The 12,544-nt window shown below is 56.8% G+C and overlaps 6 protein-coding genes across 6 annotated transcripts; 3 read left to right on the top strand and 3 right to left on the bottom strand.

The window, feature by feature from the left end:
• The first annotated feature begins 54 nt into the window (after nt 1-54).
• BO97DRAFT_409136 (uncharacterized protein) lies at nt 55-1,416 on the top strand. Its single transcript, XM_025696002.1, has 2 exons — nt 55-1,024; nt 1,093-1,416. Exons 1-2 carry the CDS (start codon nt 158-160, stop codon nt 1,225-1,227), a joined length of 1,002 nt encoding a protein of 333 aa, XP_025546423.1. The 5' UTR covers nt 55-157; the 3' UTR covers nt 1,228-1,416.
• A 97-nt stretch (nt 1,417-1,513) lies between these two features.
• On the bottom strand, nt 1,514-2,979 carry BO97DRAFT_409135 (nucleoside-diphosphate-sugar epimerase). The gene is made up of 4 exons (XM_025696001.1): nt 2,930-2,979; nt 2,669-2,874; nt 2,291-2,605; nt 1,514-2,218 (listed from the first exon to the last, which is right to left on the bottom strand). The coding sequence occupies exons 1-4, from the start codon at nt 2,953-2,955 to the stop codon at nt 1,728-1,730; spliced, it is 1,038 nt and encodes a 345-aa protein (XP_025546422.1). The 5' UTR covers nt 2,956-2,979; the 3' UTR covers nt 1,514-1,727.
• A 963-nt stretch (nt 2,980-3,942) lies between these two features.
• On the top strand, nt 3,943-5,741 carry BO97DRAFT_481407 (sugar transporter; the record flags this gene model as incomplete). The annotated part of the gene is made up of 3 exons (XM_025700816.1): nt 3,943-4,242; nt 4,288-4,685; nt 4,733-5,741. 3 exons carry the CDS (start codon nt 3,943-3,945, stop codon nt 5,739-5,741), a joined length of 1,707 nt encoding a protein of 568 aa, XP_025546421.1.
• A 1,680-nt stretch (nt 5,742-7,421) lies between these two features.
• Nucleotides 7,422-8,264, bottom strand: BO97DRAFT_356910 (uncharacterized protein; the record flags this gene model as incomplete). The annotated part of the gene is made up of 1 exon (XM_025692188.1): nt 7,422-8,264. The coding sequence occupies one exon, from the start codon at nt 8,262-8,264 to the stop codon at nt 7,422-7,424; it is 843 nt and encodes a 280-aa protein (XP_025546420.1).
• Nucleotides 8,265-9,521: 1,257 nt separating this feature from the next.
• Nucleotides 9,522-11,045, top strand: BO97DRAFT_481405 (D-isomer specific 2-hydroxyacid dehydrogenase family protein; the record flags this gene model as incomplete). The annotated part of the gene is made up of 4 exons (XM_025700815.1): nt 9,522-9,941; nt 9,991-10,057; nt 10,114-10,397; nt 10,465-11,045. Exons 1-4 carry the CDS (start codon nt 9,794-9,796, stop codon nt 11,043-11,045), a joined length of 1,080 nt encoding a protein of 359 aa, XP_025546419.1. The 5' UTR covers nt 9,522-9,793.
• Nucleotides 11,046-11,073: 28 nt separating this feature from the next.
• On the bottom strand, nt 11,074-12,314 carry BO97DRAFT_409133 (DUF1295 domain protein). The gene is made up of 2 exons (XM_025696000.1): nt 11,606-12,314; nt 11,074-11,493 (listed from the first exon to the last, which is right to left on the bottom strand). The coding sequence occupies exons 1-2, from the start codon at nt 12,295-12,297 to the stop codon at nt 11,166-11,168; spliced, it is 1,020 nt and encodes a 339-aa protein (XP_025546418.1). The 5' UTR covers nt 12,298-12,314; the 3' UTR covers nt 11,074-11,165.
• Nucleotides 12,315-12,544: the final 230 nt, after the last annotated feature.

The following is a 12,544-nucleotide window of genomic DNA, read 5'->3' as shown; positions in this document are numbered from 1 at the left end:
CCCTCCTCTTTCTCCGTAAATAAACCAGACGTCGTCATTCCCCCCCGCGCTGCTCCTTTCCTTCTTTCCCTCTTTTTCTTTCTTCCATTCTTCAAGTCTCCTTATCTTTCTACCATCCTTTTACCCTCGGGTTGTGTATATCCAGACCTCAACAATCATGTCCTTCTCTAACTTCATCTCCTCCGCCATCGAACAAGCTGCCAGCAACTACGCTGGCGGCGGCAACAACAACAACAACAACAGCAACAACAGCGGTAACAACGGTAACTCCCACCACGGTAACCAAGGCGGCTATGGAGGTGAGCAGGGCGGCTACAGCCAGCACTCGCAGGGAGGTTACGGTGGTGAGCAGCAACAGGGTGGATACGGCGGTCCCCAGGGAGGTTACGGAGGTGAGCAGGGCGGCTACAGCCAGCACCACCAGGGCGGTTACAATGAGGGTGGCTACGGCGGTCCCCAGGGCGGCAGCGGCGGCGGTAGTGCCTACGGTGATAGCTACTACGGCGGTTCCGGATCCCAGGGGGGAGGAGGCTACGGCGGCCACGAACAGCCATCCTACGGCGGTCCCCAGGGAGGCTACGGCGGCGGCAGCAACGAAGGCTCGTACGGCCACAACCCCCCGCACCAGAACCCAGCCTACGGCAGCACAGGCCCAAGCTACGACGAGATCTCCTCTGCAACCTCGCACGCCGAATCCAACAGCAGCGGCACGGGCTCATCGGACCTCTTCAACAAAGCCCTGGGCTACATCACCAACCGCCACTCCTCCCGGGATGATGACGACGACATCGATGAGAATCAGATGGTGCAGTCGCACCAGGCGGTCTATAACTCCGGTTCTGGCGAACAGCATGACTCCCGGACGTTGGGCGCCGGCGCGGCCATGCAGGCGCTGAAGATGTTTACCTCTGGTGGCTCCGGTAGCTCCTCGTCTAGTGGGAGTGGTGGTCAAAATGAGTTTATTGGGTTGGCGATGGCGCAGGCTAGTAAGCTTTGGGAGGAGAAGAGTTCGAGTGGACAGGCGGTAAGTCTTTCTTCCTTCCTGATTGGTCTTGGCGGGGGAGAGCATGGCTAATGGTTTGTTTGGGGTAGTCTGGCGATAAGCAGTCGGCTATTAATCAGGCCGCTGAGATGGCGTTGAAGATGTACATGAAGTCTCAGGGCAGTGGGTCGAGTGGTACCGGTGGTCCTTCGGGACTGTTGAGTTTGGCGAGTAAATTTTTGTAAAGCTTGTGCTTGTTTATCTGTGAACGGATGCATATGTATGTTTCTTGAATGGTTATCTGAGAATGCCAGCGGGGCAAACTGATCCGTCCTCCACATATTACATCTCGGCAAGGACAGTGTTACAAATTACTCGCTCCAACAAGAACTATTTTCCGTGTCATACTACCTGATAATATTCGTGAATCGCATCATATACAAGTTTGATTCAATTAGATCTAGACCCCTGTTTGATAAAGCCCGGTTCCAGCCTTGGCAACCGGTCTCTCCCTCCCTTCTTCCTCCCTTCCCCAACAACAAACCACCTGTACAGTACATAAACGCGTCAAGATTCAACCCCGCAAGACAGCATGACGAACAAGAAAGCCGTGCCAGAGACACCAGAGCATAGAGCATGTCGTCGTGCAGTTCTCGCCCTCGATGACTCTTTGCTCGCATGGTGTCATCAGTAATGTCCTTGAATGCATCGCATGATACATAGCCCGTTCCACAGCTAGAACACCTCACTGCTGCAACCGCCTTTGCTCATCCTCCAGAACCTCCGGCAGTGTCGCCTCGATACTCGGCCTCGTGGGCGTCCAGTCCAGAACTTTGGCAGCTCTCTTGGCCCTACCACGCGAGTTCAACCCCCAGCTCAGCGATTCAAAGCCCGCGAACTTCTTTCCATCCTCCAGGCTGATCTGTTCGGCCTTGGACTGAGCGATGAGCCCCAGCTCCGCCGCATACTTGGCCATAGCCCGCGACAGCTCTCCCCACGCATGCTCGCCGTTCTCCGCAAGATAGTACGCTCGCGCGCCCCACAGCTCGGGGTCGTCGCGCCCTGCGACCGCCGCCTCGACCAGCAGCACATACAGGTCGCTCAGGTCGTGCACGTGCACATTGTTCCAGATCGATTTCCCCGCGCCGATGATCGGCGCTTTCCCGAGCTGCAGCGTCACGCGAGCCAGCTCGTAGGTTTGCCGGCCTCGCTGCGAAACGGGTCCTCTCCCGCGGCCTGTGTTGTACGTATCAGTAAACATGTCGCGGACTTATCCGAGTCCCCAGAAGAGAGGGTGGATATGCATACCGTAGATGGTAGGCGGACAGACCAGTGCCGTCTTGACCGCGTCGCCGCGTTTCGGCCCCGTCTCCAACACGATCTGGTCCACGTTCCGGTGGAACGCATGCGCCGGGAGGTTGAGAAGCTCGTCGACCCCGTCCCAGTCGTCGTACACCTTGTCGCTGGGCTCGCCGAACACCCCCCGGTCACTGTCCGTGTAGGTCAGGATTCCCGTGCCGCCTGTATGTAGCCAGTACCCCGGATTGGCGGACGAATGGCCCTTGGCCAGTCCGGCTGCGATGGCTTTCGCTGCGCCCTCGTGGTCGGATGCGTCGGCTGTGTCTGTACTTCAAGTGTCAGACAAGGTCTGGGTTCTGTCAGCAGATAGGGAAGAGACAGACGTACGGAGGACAATGTCCGCCTCGGCGCTTTCCTTCTCCAGCAGACTCGAGTCATCGAGATCGCCGAGCACGATGCGCGCAGAGGGATATTGCTTCTGGATCTGCTCGGCTTTGTTCGCGCTGCGCACCAGCAGGGTGTAGTTGTATTCCGGGTGCTTCTGCACCAGAGCGTACAGGGCGTCGCCGCCGATGTAGCCGGTTGCGCCGGTGCTGGGTTACTTGGTTAATTACTATGGGAGATAGCGGGCTGCGGGCAGTGGCTTACAGGAAGATCTTGGGGATATGGGTCATTTTGAATCTTGGGTTGTGTATGAGGTGGATGTTCTATGGAGAATGAATGTATGGCATGGACATTGTTTAAATGCATTGCTGATGCCATACGGAATGATTGGGCCATGACGTTATGCTGCTATTGAATTAATCAGCAGGGCTTTTGAGTCTGATATGGTATGTAGCCTTGGCGGACGGCGGTTGCCGAGCTCAGTTTATCCGCTTGCTTCAACAACAACTGCACCTCATCGATCTGCTTCTCTGCGACGTTGGACAGAGACTCATGGAAAATGGCACTGATACTGCTTACTGCTAGGCTATCTTCGATTATGCCTGATCAGCTCTCCAGTTAACTAGCAATCTCGGACCACTTCTTGACCATGGTGCGACTCTTCTGATTTTATGATTCTAAAGCCCCCAAGGCAACGCAACCTCACTATCTGAAGATCCTTGGCGCAAAAGACAAGCATCAACAGCCAATGGTGTTTTCATCCTGTGGCTGCTCCTCCACTCACTGCTCAATCGCTATTTGACAGCTGGGTCTTCATGTCCGACCCCAGCTCCATTCGCTCGGACTGCGGGTCGTGGTTTCGTCCGACCTCCGCTCGGGGATGAAGTTTTATCCTCCACTGGGGCCCAGTTCCAAAGCTGAGGTCTCGCGCATTGTTCAGCGCGCTTATGGTTATGTCTGGCGGTTTCCTAGAGATCTAGGGACAGAATGCAATGTGAGGGCAAAAAGAACGTAATCGGCTCAGAGCAAATCATGGTGCTCCCGCCTGCCCTGGATCACCGGTCCAACATTGACCAAGCCTCCTGAGTCACAAGGGACTGCAAGCTGCATATCTCCGCGGTAGACTTACGTACTTGGGCGAAGATAAGGCCTGATTGATCTTTATTGCCTGAGTCCTCGGGCTTGGCCCCGCCCCTCTCTACATAAGGTGGGGTGTTCTCCCTGCCTATCTACTTCTCCTCCACTGATTATACCCGGTCAATCAGCGAAACCGCAAAATGGTCACGGAGTCGGTTCAGTCAGTGACTCGCGAGCGCAACATCGAGGCTCAGAGTGCCTTTGCCTCCACTCTTGTGGCTGATGTCGAGAAAACGCCTCATTCCAAGGCGTCTCTTTCTGATGGACCGCATACGAATGTCTATGGTTCAGCGATCGACACTCCTACCTCCCAGGCTGGGACAGACGCAGTCTACGCGGCCAAAGCAGCGCTCTTGAACCAGGCGTTGCTGGATATGGGCATGGGTCGCTACCAATGGTTGTTGTTTGTGATTACCAGTGTTGGATGGCTCCTTGACAGCGTAAGTGGAAGGCTCCCAGCTATGGGTTAGTGCTAATTGGCTTAGTTCTGGCTGATGTCTTTCTATGCCATCGCGCCGTCTGCCTCCAATGAGGCGCAGTTCTTCTACTCGTATGACAAAGAAGCTTACCTGTTTATAAGCTTATTTGTTGGGATCACCACCGGCGCAACGGCATGGCCTTGGATGTCCGACTTCTTGGGCCGCAAATGGATTTTCACCAGCACGGTAGTCCTCATGGGTATGGGAGGGCTTGTTGGAGCTGGAATGCCGGCATTCACGGGTCTATGTGTCGTGGGGTTTGTTGTCGGCTTTGCGGTGGCTGGCAATCAAGTCGTGGATGCGATGATCCTCCTCGAGTCCATCCCTGCGTCCCATCAGTTCTTGGTTACTATCCAAGGTGCTTTCTGGGGGCTTGGCCAGCTAGTCGCCTCAGCTGTTGGATGGTAAGCTTCAGACTGTTTGTTATTAAGACTGGCCTAACCGAAATTAGGGCGTTCATCGCCGAGTACACATGCGGCACTGGCCCCGACGAGATCAGCACGGCGACGGCGCTGTCCCACCAATCCCGCGCCACGCACTCTGGCAGTGGCGGTAGCAGCAGCGCTGGTAACAGCAGCTCCTGCCACTATGTCAGCAACAAGGGTTGGCGCTACGTGTGGTGGACTTTTGGTTGCATCACTCTCTTCCTGTATCTTTGCCGATTCACCTTCCCTCTCCGCGAAACACCCAAATACCTCCTCTCCAAACGCCGCGATGCCGAAGCGACCCAGCTAGTCAAGGACATTGCCGCATACAACAAGCGGCGAACCTGGCTTGAAGAGTCGTCCTTCGCCCGCATCGACTCGACTGTCGACGCCAGCACGCCCGGGTCTCGTCGCCAACCCCGACTTAGGGCTCTACTGACAGCAACAGGACCTCTTGGTGCATTCGTTCTCTGTCTCCTCTGGTCTGCCACCGGTCTTACATTCATTCTGCATAAGACCTACATCAGCAAATTTCTGGTCACGAAGGGGGTCGCGTCGATCACCGCCACGACCGTGACCACGGATTACCTCTACAGTCGATACCTCTACGTCGCCGTCTGCGCCATTCCTGGTCCCATCATTGCGGGATTATTGATCGAAGCGAAGGGTCTCGGCCGCACGCGCACAGGCGGTATCATTGCAGTCCTGACTGGACTCGTCATGTCTCTAGCCACCGTGTCCCGATCCCGCAACGCCCTTCTGGCCTTCGAATGTATCCTGTCATTCTTGGAGGCGGCCAACCTGGCAGTTCTCACCACGTACACTGTGGAGATTTTCGCCGCGCCGTTCCGGGGCTTTGGCATGGGCGTCATGGGGTTTCTTTGGGGTGTGCTTGGTCTGATCGCTTCGATTGTCACGGCTTTCGAGGGCGGTGCTGCCGGTGGAGCGCCGGTGTGGTTCTCGGGCGCAATCTGGGTGGTTTTGGGTGTTGCTTGGTTGGGTGTACCTGAGACCAAGGGTCGGGCTGCGGCGTAGGGATCTTGTGGATGTAGGATGGCACAGGGGCAGGGAAGGGGAAGTAGAAACTAAGGGGGGCATGACTTGAAGACAGTCTAAAGAAGACGAAGTATGTTGATAACCTATATGTATAGCAATAAATGCTCTACACCCTACCCGACAATCAAATAAAAATATCCATCCTTCCCCCCAAAAAGATATCCAATGTATCCTCCTATCCCAAAACTTAAGATCAATACTTTAACCCCTCCAAACCATAAACAAAGCCCTCTCCCCCTCAACCTCCTCACCCACAGCCACCCTCTCAAACCCAACCCTCTCATACAACCCGCGCCGCCCCTCCTCCGACGCACAAAGATAAACCTGCTTCTTCTCAGCAATCGCCCTCTGAAACGCCCCAGTCAAGCAGTTTCCCTCCGAGTCCTCGACCCCGATACGCGGGCTTCGTGCCGAGCAGACTTAGGTCTGTGGTTTTCTGCTATTAGCTGATCCAACACTAACTCCAACCCAACCCCCAAGCTCAATCACAATAGAAATTTTCAAGATAAGATAGGATATCCAGGATGGATAAGATAGAAAATAAAAATGAAACTCACAAAAATACCCCCCCCCCCACCCCCCGCCACCACCTCCTCCTCCACCGCGGAACACATTATCCTCGTCCCGACGGTGGTTCATCTGCTCGCGTAGCTGAAACAGGAGCGCGAGGTCTGTGGGGGGGCAGGGGCGGTGGTGGTTGCGCTGCTTGGGCCTGCCCTTCTTCACCCCCGGGGTAAAGTTCCTGAATCGGAGGATGAAGAAGAAGAAGAAGGAGAGGGAGAGGGAGAGGAGGGTAATTCCCACTCTGCGAAGGCGATGATCTCTCTCCACTCCCGCTTTCGTTCTCGTTTGGGTTCATACTTGGGGATGTCCCAGGGGATTTGGCGGATATTGCCCCGGGGGCAGCAGGGTCAACGATCTTCAGCACGACGCTGTTCCCTGTTTCGATCCGTTGGCGCAGGGACGCGGTCCACCAGGCTTGCATTTCCGGTGTGGGGGGGGGAAGAGGCGGCGTTGGAGGGGGGGTGGTGAAGGTTTCGAAGTAGAGGGTTGGTATTGCTTGAGCATCGCTGGGTTTTGCGGGTTCGATGTGCAGTTTTTCTGCATTTTCTTTTGGGGGTTGGGTTGGTTTGTGATTGAGGTGAGGGGGGAAGTAAGGGTGTATCTTGGAGGCTATCTGGATTCTGAATGGGAGGTTGGCTGGGGGTTGTCTTGGGATGTTTTGTGTTCGAGGAGAGTGGGTGGTTATCCTGGGGGTTTGCTTTGGATGGATAGAATGTAAGTTAGGTGTGAGTGGGACTGCTGGCTGGGTGATGAGGGGGGCTGCTGGATTGTAGGTTACGGCGGGATATTGCTTCTTATATACACTCCATAAGCTCATCATCTCATCGACTCGTGGCTAGATACAATACTACATTACCCGGAGTAAACCCTCCTATCACATCAAGAAAAGCCCCGAACCAACCCCGATCTACGCTTCAGCTCCGTGCCCTGCGCTGGGGAGAAAATATTCCGACAGTTGGCCATTCTGCCCCTTACACACCAGACTCGTGTCGCTAGTGCACACTATTACCCACTTAACTACATTCAAGTCCCGTCTCACATCAACAGACTTAAGAGAAAATATTAGACAGTAGATAAGAAATCACAAGCTGATACTTAAGGTTTCTCCAAGGTCGGGGCTGGACTCCGCACCCTTTCCACTACACTCGGGTCACCGACATGCAGTGGCTGCGGCTGCGGCTGCTGTGGTGAGCGCGGCTGCGAGGAAGGATAACCCCCACCCTGCGGTCGATGGTGCTGCGGATAGAACGAGCGACGATGATACCCGCCGCCCTCGCGCGGGGCGGAGCGGTTCTCCGTGCTCTTCGTCTGGTCGATTTCCCGCTTGACGCCCTCGTACATGTGCTCAATGATGTGGATCTCCTCCTGGATGTCCAACTCGCAGCCGCTGAGGCACAGCTCGCGCTCGCGCTGCTCGATATACTCGCGGATGTTGCGCCACTCGTTCTGGTAGTGCTTGAGCCGGTCAGGCAGCCCCGAGCCCTTGAGGTAGGTCAGCACGCCCGCCATGATCGTGTTGATCGCCCCGAATGCCGTCACCGCCGAGTGCGGCCCGCTGGCCGCCCCCAGCGCCGTCAGCGCCGCCGCCACCACGATCTGGATCCCCAGGCACACGTTGATCAGCACGCTGAAGAACCGGTACCGCGCCGCCGCCGAGTGCTCCGCCCGCACCACCCGCGTGTAGATCCCGATGTTGGGCGCCGTGCGCCGGTAGTGGTGTAGGGTCGTCAGCGCCGGGATGCTGTCGATGCCTGTCAGCGCTCGGAACACGAGCAGTTTGTCCTGCGGCGGAATCAGTGCGCTGACGTCCGTCGTGGAGATGGTCAGTCGTCGGGGTTGTTGCTGGTGCGACTGGTGCGGCTGGTGCAGTTGGTGCTGCTGCTGCTGCTGCTGGTGCGGCGGCTGCTGGTGCGGCGGAGAAGGAAGAGGAGGTGGCATTGCGGCGGCGCCCATTGCCTCTGGATCGCCACCCGGCATCATGGCAGGCCCCGCAGGTGGGTATGAAGCCGGGGTGGTCATGGGAGGGAAATTGTGGTGCTCATGTTGTTCACGCGGCGGCAAAAGGCTCAGCAGTCGTCCGACAAAACCGGAGCGTGGATGGGGTTGCGCCATCGTGGCGGGTGGAAAAGGCGGGATGAAGGCTCCCAGAAACAAAAAAAAACCAAGCTTCGTTCTGGAGGGGGAAACCGGCCCTTTTAAGGAATTTGGGGGTGGATTCTCCGTTAGGAGGTTAGATTATTACACATCACCCCGGGTGCGCATAGTGGCCGCCACACCTTTCTGCAAATGGCACGTCTTCCGTACTGTTCGTGCGCATGGCTGCAAAAGATAGAGAGCCGGGTTGCTGGAGGACTCCCGTCATTGGTGGTCGACTGTGTCCAGAACTTGCAGCGTCGAGGCAATCGAAGCGGACGGCTGGACCCTTGACCCACATAGATCGACAAGCAGCAGTTCGGCACGAAATGAGGGGATTGCGTGCAGACTGTCCACCTCGTCGGCAGATTTAACCTGGGGTTTAACCCGGGAGCCCTCGTGATGTCCAAAATTCTGGATTGTTGGTAAGCCGGTCCTGAGTTGACCGGTTGGGTAGCGCTGCGGCCAGATGTGATAGTGGCGAGCACGAACCTGTTCTTGACGGGTCGATCAGCTACGAAGTCTGCATCGCAGTAGCCTCGCGCCTGAGCGATCAATCACACGAGAATCACAATGAGCTTGTGAGTACTGAAGCGCATTGGCGGATGACTCGCGAGACGGACCTAGACTCGACAGTCTAGAGTAGGCTTTGCGCTAGCAAGGATTTTTTGGCCATGGCCGCCGTATCGGATCAACGCAGAAGAGACGGTCAGCCAGTGTCCGAGACAACGATCAGCCACCGGGCGGGCTGAAGCTGACGGCCCCATCATGCAAGCACTAAGCTGGTGGGCGAACCACGGATAGGCGCCTGTCAGATGGTTGCAGGGCCCTTCGAGGGGGTACACTCTGCTGTGAGCTGTCGATCACATTTTAATGAACCGGTCGTCGGCTTCAAGCGACGTACTTCTGTCTTTTAAATGTTTTGTTTGTGGTGTGGTGGTTTGTTGACCGGAATGCGCGGCACGGCACGTCTGGACACTGCAAAATAGATTAACGACTGACCCGCATCCGATCGGCAGATGTGACAGACAGGCAGACAAACAGAAGTTTTCATCGCAACACCTTCAATCTTTTCCCATGGTGCTTGTCCTAGAGGTGGGTTACAGCCACCGATGAACCGAGATAGAGAGAAAGCAAAGAGCGATAAGGATAGCAGCTTATCTCTTCCCCGCGCTTAGTAATCCTCTCCAGATGTTCTGGCTGTCAGAAGGGAATTGATAAGAAAAGCGCAAGACAGTGACAAGATGGCGCAATCTAAGCCCCTCATCTTGTCTCTTGCGTTGACCGTCGGCATCTTCTGAATTCATTCAACCTCTTTCAAATTGATACTCATCATGGGAAACGCACCTCTTGCCCAGGACCGGATCCTCATCGCCAACGCCAGCGAGTTCTCGCCCGCGCTTCTCCAAGAGATCCAGGCCAAATTCGCCCATGCAGATATCACCTACATCAAACTGGAGAACTTTGCGCCTATTCCCCGTGGTACATTACTTTCCTAAGTGAACTCTGCATAAGTCACTGACGAATGCAGAATACGCAAGACGAGCCACGCACATCGTGACCCTCAGCAACCTCCCCAGCATCGAAGACGCTGCCCAGTACGAGTTTCCCAGACCCTACAGCTCCGAGGACTCCCACTAATACCTGAATGCAGTGTCAAGCTCATCCACTTCTTCTCCGCAGGTCTCGATCACATCGTCTCGCACCCCATCGTCCAAGCAACCCAGATACCGCTCACCTCCAGCTCGGGGATCCACGGCCCGCCGATCGCCGAATGGGTTATCATGAACTGGCTGGTCGCCTCGCGGCGCTACGTCTCGATCTACAAGAGCCAGGAGCAGCACGTCTGGGCCAAGAACCATGAATGGATGACAGGGGTGCACGACCAGGTGGGCCGCAAAGTCGGGATACTAGGCTACGGCAGCATCGGGCGGCAAAGTACGTAGCGTCCACAGCACCCCCATCCTCGTTGCCCCCAACCTTATCTGACAACATTCAACCCAAGTCGCCCGCGTCGCCTCCGCCCTAGGCATGCAAGTGCACGCCTACACAGCCTCGCCACGGCCAACGCCCGCCTCGCGCGTCGATCGCGGGTACATCGTGCCCGGCACAGGCGACAGGGACGGCACGATCCCGGCCTCCTGGCACCACGGGACGGATCGCGCCTCCATTCACGCGTTCCTAGCGCTGGGGCTGGACCACCTCGTCGTCGCGCTGCCGCTGACCCCGCAGACGACGCACCTGCTCGGCGCGGACGAGTTCCGGCTGCTGGCGGACCATGCGAGCGGAGATCGTAAGCCGTATCTGACGAACATCGCGCGCGGCAAGATCGTCGACCAGACGGCGTTGGTCGCGGCGCTGCACAGCGGGGTTGTCGGCGGCGCCGCGCTGGACGTCACAGACCCTGAGCCTTTACCGGCGGATGACCCGCTGTGGGATGCGCCCAACGTGCAGATCAGCCCGCATATCAGCGGCGCCGGGCTGGAGTATATCCCGCGGTCGTTGGATATTCTGAAGGAGAATCTGGGGCGGTTGGCGCGGGGGGAGGAGATACTGAATGAGTACAAACGGGGGAAGGGGTATTAACCGATCTTCTTTCTCAGGTACTCAAGTAGTGGTAGTAAGATAGTAAGATTGAATTAGATAGATAGATTACACGGCATTTCAAGCAAAACATTGTATGTATCGTCTCAGACATGAAAGAAATTATTTGGCGAGCCAGCCGCGGAGAGTCTCCTCGACAACCACACCGGCCACACCGCAGCCGACAACTGCCCAGGTCCAGGGGTTGACGATCTCCTTGAAGCCGGGCCAGAAGCTGTTCTTCTTGCTCTTGAACTCCTGGAGCTGGTCGTACTTGTGCAGGTTTTCCGTCTTGTAGCGCTCCTCCTGGCTGGCCTCGGTCATCTTGTCGCCGCCCACGAAGCGGAGGAAGACGTAGTTGGTCAATGGGCCGAGGAAGACGAGCGGCGTGAAGTTGGTGGCTGCGTTGAGGACGGCGAAGCCGATGTGCACGAGCGTGTCGCCGAGGTAGCTGTTTCGTGGCTTGTTAGCTTGGGTTCACAGGAGCTGTCCAAAGTCTCGGGTTCACGGCCGAAAAACTGGACACTGGCTTCAAAGGAAGCTGGTGGGGCGGGGACACATACTTAGGATGGCGGACAATACTCCAGACGCCACTGCGGCATAGATCCTGTCTCTCTGCGCGGTGGGCCTCCATCTGGTTATCAGCGAGGACCTCGAGGGCGAAGCCGGCGCTGAACAAGCCGACGCCCAGCGCGCGCAGCGCAGCCTGGACGTCGGAGTCAAGCGACACGCTGGGGGAAGTCAGGCGGAAGGGTAGGGTGAACGGCAGAGTGATCAGGGTCAGGAAGGCGGCCTCGGGCAGGTACTGCTTCCAGAGGGCCTCCTTCCAGAAGCCGACGGGGTTCTGCTTCTTGACCTGGACGTAGCGGGGGTCGTCGGCGCCGCGGCGGAGGGTGCGCGACGCGATGCGAGCGAACAGCCGCGTGCCCCAGACGGTCACCAGTGACAGGATGGTCTTGTCCGTCCAGCCGAGCGCGCGCCACGCCGTCTGTGGCGCCACGTTGTTGTAGTACACCTGGTGGCCGACGGCGCTCCACCACGCGTTGATCACCTGGCTGGCGGGCCAGTTCCAGTCTTTGATCTCCGCGGTGTCCGTCGCGCGCGAGGCCAGGAACGCTGCGAGGTCGAGGGCTGTGTGTAGTGTGAACGAGGGGAGGATGGTCGAGCGTAGGATGCCGACGTCGCCTGTAGCGAGGCCGGGACTGCGGAGACGGTCCGCCTCGGCGAGAGGCGAACCCGACCCCGTGAGATTCATGATGCCGGTGTGGGAGTAATTAGGGATTAATTACTTTGTGAGTTAGAGAAAACAACAAAAGTCCTCTTGGAGGAGGAGGAGTTGGTTATAAATGAGGTTGGCTGGGTAGTTGATGTCAGTATTATGTAACGAAGTGATGACGTCGTATTGTTACTTTTCCTGCTTGGCCTAATTGGCCAATGCCAGGGATGCAGCCATCTCAACTTCAGCAAGCAGGGTTGCGATTGTTTCATTCGTAATTATAGCA

The sequence above is a fragment of the Aspergillus homomorphus genome (assembly GCF_003184865.1).
Source record: "Aspergillus homomorphus CBS 101889 unplaced genomic scaffold BO97scaffold_70, whole genome shotgun sequence".
Classification (NCBI taxonomy): Eukaryota; Fungi; Ascomycota; class Eurotiomycetes; order Eurotiales; family Aspergillaceae; genus Aspergillus; species Aspergillus homomorphus.
The sequence above is the reverse complement of the archived record's forward strand: the minus strand, read 5'-3'. Positions and strand labels throughout refer to the sequence as shown.

What these genes read in the sequence shown, in the direction of transcription:
- BO97DRAFT_409136 (XM_025696002.1), top strand. Translation starts at nt 158, where the DNA reads ATGTCCTTCTCTAACTTCATCTCCTCCGCCATCGAACAAGCTGCCAGC. An exon ending in AGAGTTCGAGTGGACAGGCG is followed by an intron (nt 1,025 to 1,092) that starts GTAAGTCTTTCT and finishes TGTTTGGGGTAG; the next exon opens with TCTGGCGATAAGCAGTCGGC.
- BO97DRAFT_409135 (XM_025696001.1), bottom strand. Translation starts at nt 2,955, where the DNA reads ATGACCCATATCCCCAAGATCTTCCT. An exon ending in CATATCCCCAAGATCTTCCT is followed by an intron (nt 2,875 to 2,929) that starts GTAAGCCACTGC and finishes CAAGTAACCCAG; the next exon opens with CACCGGCGCAACCGGCTACA. An exon ending in CGAGGCGGACATTGTCCTCC is followed by an intron (nt 2,606 to 2,668) that starts GTACGTCTGTCT and finishes CTTGAAGTACAG; the next exon opens with ACACAGCCGACGCATCCGAC.
- BO97DRAFT_409133 (XM_025696000.1), bottom strand. Translation starts at nt 12,297, where the DNA reads ATGAATCTCACGGGGTCGGGTTCGCCTCTCGCCGAGGCGGACCGTCTC. An exon ending in AGTATTGTCCGCCATCCTAA is followed by an intron (nt 11,494 to 11,605) that starts GTATGTGTCCCC and finishes GCCACGAAACAG; the next exon opens with CTACCTCGGCGACACGCTCG.